Source organism: Paralichthys olivaceus, chromosome 13, assembly GCF_024713975.1.
Source record: "Paralichthys olivaceus isolate ysfri-2021 chromosome 13, ASM2471397v2, whole genome shotgun sequence".
Taxonomy (NCBI): Eukaryota; Metazoa; Chordata; class Actinopteri; order Pleuronectiformes; family Paralichthyidae; genus Paralichthys; species Paralichthys olivaceus.
Window position 1 is genome coordinate 2,763,816 of NC_091105.1, and position 6,680 is coordinate 2,770,495.

Sequence of the window (6,680 nt, forward strand, 5' to 3'; positions counted from 1 at the left end):
GTCTCACAGGCTGTTATTAAGTCCAACGCAATCAATTAAAGCTTTAACACACACAAGAGCTTAGGTGCAACAACAAAAGATGTCACGTTGCCTTCAACAAAAAGAAGCTGAAATGTTGACACAACAAATGAGCTCTGTCTATACATGGAACTGTATCTTTCATTGGGCAAAATAATTTAAAAGTAAAAAAAAGAGCCTGTACTCCCGATAAACTCGACCGATCTCAAGTCTGTCTCAGCGTCAATGATGAAGTCAACCAATTTTAAAGCATCACGACAGACTAATTAAAATCAGACTTATTGGCAACGTGTACCATTGACTCATTAGTTTGGTCCATGCCCCATTTGCTAACATGGAGGAGGTGGGGTTTGCCACCAACCACCAGGGGGCAGTCAAGATGCTTTGGTTTCACTTTAATGTCACTGTAAATATTCATGATAACTTAATTATGGACATAAACACAGTAAAACACACATTTGTTACATGAAAACGCTGAAGATATGAACCTGGTTGTCTTCAGAAGGTTGATTTGTATCTGTAGAATAAACCTGATCAACACAACTGACAGACGACGAGTCCTCGAGGATGAGAACACGACAACAAACACCTCAAAGTTATGAGGCGCAGCTCAGTTCTCCACCAAATCATCACATGCAACCAACTTGATGGTGTAAGATTTAAGCTAACGTATTGAAAAATGTATAACAGGTGCAGTGTGTCTTTTCAAATAACCTTCTTTTTTTAATGGGTGCTCTGCCAGAAACTGCTGCGTGGCTTCCAGCGGATTCATGAAAGAAAAGGAAAGGCAGCACTCCAAAAAACCATAATCCAAAAAATAGGTCGAGAGGAAGCTCAGATAAAGCCTCATATGACAAGACACATTAGTCTGATGGTAGCCATTAAAAATGTTTCTTTTTTTTTTTTTTTAAATAAGTTTTACGCAGTGTTGCTTTCCTCCATGGTTTCAGCCTCCAAACTCAAACATTTTGGAGGGTCAGAGTTTTTACTACAAGCGAGAGAAAACTATTGAGATATCGACTGAAATATGGGGAAGCATTGTACCATTAAAAAACATCCTCAGTATCACATGGCTTTTATTTCCTTAAGAACGTTGCGCACAACCTCGACACAAACCTCCCCGTCTGGCTGCCTCATTGACGCCAGATTCCAGGCCTCCTCAAATGTTTCCTCTGAAATACTCACGCCCACATTCCTGAAGATCTCTGCGATCTGTGAACAAGAGGATTAAACTGTCAGTAACAAAACCAACTTTAAAGAGGTTACGTGTATCACGATGAGATTTATGCCTTTTGCTGTATTCTATTCAGATCCAAGGGCACTAAGGCCGTGAGTGTTGTAAATGTCAATCTGGAAAAAGACCTGAACAAATATGAAACAGGCAGGTGATGGAAAACTTTCCCTAGACAAATATCAACAAGTAAAAAGTTTAATCTCTTCATAGGTTAATAATTGAAACAAGAAGGTTAGGCAGAGAGGACTCACACACAAAGGCCGGGCACATCCAATTAACAAAACCTTATTTCACGCAAGCCACATGAATTAATAATAATAATAATAAAAGTATGTGCTGAAATTTCTATGAAGCCTGTGTAAATAAATACAGACTATTTATTTTGAGCTGCTTCAGATAAAAGTGTGTGCCAAGAGACTGTCGCACAGTGTAGCTGTAATTAACAATTCAACTAATGACTAGCGACATAAAAGACAAGGACACGGCTGCAAATTCTCCTGACTTCTTTTATCTAAATGGCTGTTAAAGTAAAAACAGACTGAAGACTGTGAAATATCTGGAAACAGACTTTTCCCAGGCAGATATTTAGATTTGTTGAACATTGGAGTTATTAATAAGATTAAAGATAGTTGTGTTGATCTTGACGGATCCAAGGCGCTGCCTATAACTGGCTGACTTACTGAGACGCCCACGTTAAACAGATTCTTCATTAATGTTGTTGTTAACATCTGTGCTTTCCCGCTTTGACAGGAAGAAAATAGTCTGTTGTGAAAAAAGCATATTACACTAACATCTGTCTCATTCAACACCAATTCATTTTCCAGAAAGGTCAATAAGGACACTAATAAAACGACTCACCCTTAATCATACACGGATCAGAGACGTAAAAAGTAGACCCTGCCATTTTGACCTCCCCTCTATCTACTCAGTTGTATTCATTTTTTTATTTAAGTTCACTACACCAGATGCTTACCTCCTCCTTGGTGCGAGGACAGAAAAAGTGTTCCTTGTGAACACCTTGCAGGGCGTGAACTGACGGATTCAGAAGATCTGCAACCGAGGATTCATCACCGTAGTTGCTGGTGTCGCTGACTCTCGCGATGCGCGGAGCTGGAAGGTCTGAGCGCACAGACGGGATCCCATATGTGCGAGTGTCTATGTGAGAGAGACCAGATGATAAGTAAGGATTTTTATTAGATGGGAATGAAGGAAATGTAAATAAGTTAATTTAGCACTTATGAATATTACATAACTGTTACACATCAGTCAAAAGAAAACAGATGTCTGCAACTACGCTTTAATTTACACAATTACGCCTCGAAAACCAGCATGAAAGTATCAGGCGGTGATACTAATGAACTACAACGGCCATGATCGTGTCTGTATGATGATATTTGTTTACCAGTGGCTTGATTTCATATTACTGCACTGTGCACATTCTGTTTTCACCCATAAATTCTACTTAATGGGTCTCAAATGAGATGAAAAATGTCAAACTGTGAAACATTTTATCTGTTATTTTATCTTTATATCATCAGAAAATGTCTATTGCTGATTTACTTGTTGTGACAGGATGGTCACTGATTGCCCCTAAGATGGAAGAGGAGGTGATGAAGTGGTCTGGGGCTGCTCTGGGTCGCCTCAGGGTCCTGACAGTCATCTGTGAGCTTCCTGGTGCTACAGGCTCCAGGTCTTCAGGTTGAATCAAGGCCTGAGTGGCAGGAAGCTGTTCTGATTGTGACAGAGACTTCCTCTCTATGTTGGCTGGAGACATGAGACACAAAATCAGATCCCTGAACATGAGCCTGCAGGTAGACTCTGCATCACCCTGATGTACGATACCAAATGAATTTTGTTTTATTCCAGTTCTAATTCAGGACCTGAGCAAGGGAATTAAAATGAATATAAGTGCAAACGTGAAGCAAAGTGATGATTTAACTGACCATTTGTTATGATGCGTTGATCCTGAGCGTTGATTGGCATCTTGTCTTTCCAGTTGAGGAAGTTAGCAAACTCCAGGAAGTTAATGTGTCCGTCCTTGTCTGTGTCACAGTTATCAATCAGGTCATCCAGGACCGGCTCACCAACATCCAGCTGGAACTGAGAGCACACCGCCTGTAGGTCGTCTCTGTCAATCATCCCCTTTCCGTTCTGGTGATTTACATAAAGAGATTCACGTGAAAAGTTTTGTTTGAGAGTGAGACGAGAAGTTTTATGGAACTATTGTTACTTGATCACATGTCTTAACCTTTTAATTTAATTTTAATTTAGTCTTAATCTTTATATACGGTCTATGGTCTTAACACCATTGTCACGTCACTAGATTCATCTCAAAGCTTGCAACTAGACTCTCTCACAGCAGATCACCTCGTCAGTGCCGTCAAACAAAGGTGTGACCGTTGGATATTGGTCACTGGCCAATATCATCAACATGCCAGGGTCAAAATGCAAAGCAGGATTTGAATTAATGACACAAGTTACAGCTGTGTAGCCTGTGACAAGAGAAATGTTCACTGAGAGACGAGGCTATGGTGAAATACGTGTTTGACAAAACACTAAACACTGGATTTTGTCAGGTAACATGAGTGCAATTAGTTAGATGATTATATATTTTTATTGATGAATCACCTTTCAAAACACAGTTACAAAGTGCTTTACAAATTAAATTAAAGAAGTCTGAGGAGTCAAAATACACATTAGCACCATTGTGTTAAAGTGTCACCCTGCCAGTCGTACCTTGTCATAATGTCTGAACGCCTGTAGCAAGGAGGGAAAGTTCTGGAAATTGATCTTCTTGAGTTGGTGTTGCACTGCGTTGACCAGGCTGCGCTGCAGGACTCGACCCCTCACGTACGTCCCTGGCTCCGTTGAGTGGATTACTTCTGCAGCACCTGTGCAAGAAGCAGGCAAGATGCTGTTGTCTTGAACCAAAATAAACATCAGCATATTTTAGTATATTCAAATGTGTAATCCACAAATTAATTTAAACTCAACCAAACTCATCCAGGGGCATGGGCATTCCAAAGGTGTGATCTGGTGAGACATTCAGGGACGTTTTTCTCCTGGAACAATGAGTTTTATGAGAGGATTAAGAAGTGGAACAATGGTAGTTGGGTTGGTTGGAAGAAGTGTGACACTTACATCTTGTCAGCTTTGTCAGTTTTTTGCTGCATCCTGTCCTTGTCCCAAGATCTTGTCCAAACAGTCTTTGGATCGTAAAACCTAAAAAATAAAATGTATGCATGGTGAGTTAATTAATTAATTAATTTTAGAATTACTATATGGATACAGAGTTTAATTAGAATCAACAACAAAACACTTGGTCTGTGCCCACTCTATTTTCACACTCACTTCCGTGACTCCCCGATCCAGCAGAGAGATTTGCCAACAGTGCGGCCATCGTTATAATGAGGTGTGACGATCCCAAACCTGCTGTCTTTACTGTCGTGAGTCCAGTCGTACTTCCTATCGATCCGCTCACCTGGAGTGGTAGAGGAAATTTATTTTATAGTGGTGAGAGCAGACTTTACATTTAAAAAACTATAAATTAAACTCAACAAACAAAAAGTTGGTAGTAAAAGTATACGCTTTATGAATGATATGATCTCTCTTACCGACATAATAGGCATCGTGGCTGTGGACATAAGTTTCATGCCCCTCCTGAGCTTCCCTCTCCACCTCCTCAGCTGTTTTTGGAGGGTTGATAATCTCCCCCACATCAAAATCTGGACAACAAGGAATGAGAGAAGGAGAAGATCAATATTTGCTTCTTTGTGTCTTACCAAACCTAAATCTATTTCCCTCTTTTTTTAAAATGGTGTCAGCGATTGCCTTACTTGAGGTCACACACACCTTTAACTGTTTTAACACCAAAGGTAGTCTCTTCATTAGACCAGGTAGGAAGTGCAACATGCTGATCACGTGATCTGCCCAAAGAAGCTGCTTCACTGAGTTCTTGTAGCTTGTGTTGGAACACAGTCTTTGGGGGAGGATTTATCAAACTTCCGGCCTGTTGGAGTCACATGCAAATTACAAATGTAGATATTTGTAAAGTCCATAAAAACAAAAACTGACTACACTACAATAATAGTGTTTGTCTTCTTTTCTTAAAAATGATCCTTTAGCTATATCAACACATTTTGAATCAGGCATTGAGTAATTAATCAGGACCAACTTAAAATATCAACATGTTTTAGTCTTACACTCAGCTCAGGCATTTGTTTAAAGAGCTGTGTATTGTATTGTCCCTTTAACCCCTAATGAGGTGTGTGTGTGTGTGTGTGTGTGTGTGTGTGTGTGTGGTACTGACACTGAGAGATGATTTGGTCCTGATGCCATGAACAAGAGTGCTGGCAACATCTGGATCGTTCGCCTTCCCTGGGTGCACTCTGACAGCTCCTGGTTCTGGTTGGATGCGAAATTTCTGTACCAACGGTGGGGTGGAGGGCTGGAACGTAGAAACGTTGAAGTATTAAATTAAATACAATTCTGTTTTTAATAGAATCAAGTATTTCTGTTTTCTATTACTTTATTCTTCTACTGCATTTAAGAGGGGGTATATTAATATACAATGTATGTGTTTGGGTATGGATTAAGTTACACAGAAGTACATGCATGTACCAGCTGCAACATCAGCCATGCTAACACATGAATGCATCGACAATTATAACCCAAAAATGTACTTATATCATTTTATATAAAGTTACTTTTACTTGGAACTGAGTATTTCTAACACTGCAGCACGGGTACTTGTACTCGTGTGATTGCTCTCCACCACTGTACACACCCTCGTCCCTTGTTGCAGGCAGCTCTCAGCTCTGTCTCCTGCTGGGATCAGTTTTCCAGCCTGTTGTTGAGAGAAAACAGAGAAAACACAAAAGTGCACCGAGATTAAAAACACAGTGGCAGCATGCTAACGCTACGTTAGCTGGCTAGCACGGTGTTAAAAGGCTGACTCGCCGCCGGTGCGTGTGTCTCCACGTGTTCCTCCGGGTCTGTCATGTTCTCGATGAGTTCACGTGAAGAGGCGACACAAGTCAGACGTCTTCAGTTTTGTCGTTTTTACCGAGAAAAGTTTTCGCGTTGAACTAAAGTAAAGTTTTGAAGACGCGGACCTGTGCGTCTGTTTCAGCTCCGTTGCCCGGCAACAGCAGTTCTGTTACAAGACAGTGACGTCACAAAAACTTTTTTATTGTTTATAAAAAACTATTTCAGACAATATGTCTCATTATATTCATGTTCAAGCACAAATATATCCAGTAATATTTGTAGTCAATGAGGTAGAGACCGATTTTTACATCTCAACTCAGCCTGTATATTGTTTATAAGATAAAAAAAATAAGATAAGATAATATACAACATGATACAATAAGATAAGATAAGATACAATACGATACAATAAGAAGAGATAATATACAACATGATACAA

The 6,680-nt window shown here is 40.0% G+C and overlaps 1 protein-coding gene across 2 annotated transcripts; it reads right to left on the bottom strand.

Moving 5' to 3' along the window:
* Positions 1 to 1,077: 1,077 nt before the first annotated feature.
* On the bottom strand, positions 1,078 to 6,427 carry efhb (EF-hand domain family, member B). Of its 2 annotated transcripts, XM_069537391.1 has the most exons (13): positions 6,212 to 6,426; positions 6,039 to 6,098; positions 5,562 to 5,699; positions 5,105 to 5,261; positions 4,867 to 4,977; positions 4,604 to 4,733; positions 4,394 to 4,474; positions 4,247 to 4,314; positions 3,989 to 4,143; positions 3,196 to 3,403; positions 2,813 to 3,016; positions 2,226 to 2,407; positions 1,078 to 1,230 (listed from the first exon to the last, which is right to left on the bottom strand). In XM_069537391.1, exons 1-13 carry the CDS (start codon positions 6,251 to 6,253, stop codon positions 1,084 to 1,086), a joined length of 1,683 nt encoding a protein of 560 aa, XP_069393492.1. In that variant the 5' UTR covers positions 6,254 to 6,426; the 3' UTR covers positions 1,078 to 1,083. The 2 variants fall into 2 exon arrangements, with proteins under 2 accessions (XP_069393492.1, XP_019962469.2); XM_020106910.2 differs by lacking the exon at positions 2,226 to 2,407 and having other exon boundaries at positions 6,212 to 6,427.
* Between the last annotated feature and the right edge of the window lie 253 nt (positions 6,428 to 6,680).

Excerpts from the sequence above, each read along its gene's own strand:
- efhb (XM_069537391.1), bottom strand. The coding sequence starts at position 6,253 with ATGACAGACCCGGAGGAACACGTGGAGACACACGCACCGGCG. Across the intron at positions 6,099-6,211 it reads TGGAGACACACGCACCGGCG|GCTGGAAAACTGATCCCAGC; the intron begins GCGAGTCAGCCT and ends TCTCAACAACAG. Across the intron at positions 5,262-5,561 it reads GGACCAAATCATCTCTCAGT|GCCGGAAGTTTGATAAATCC; the intron begins GTCAGTACCACA and ends TGACTCCAACAG.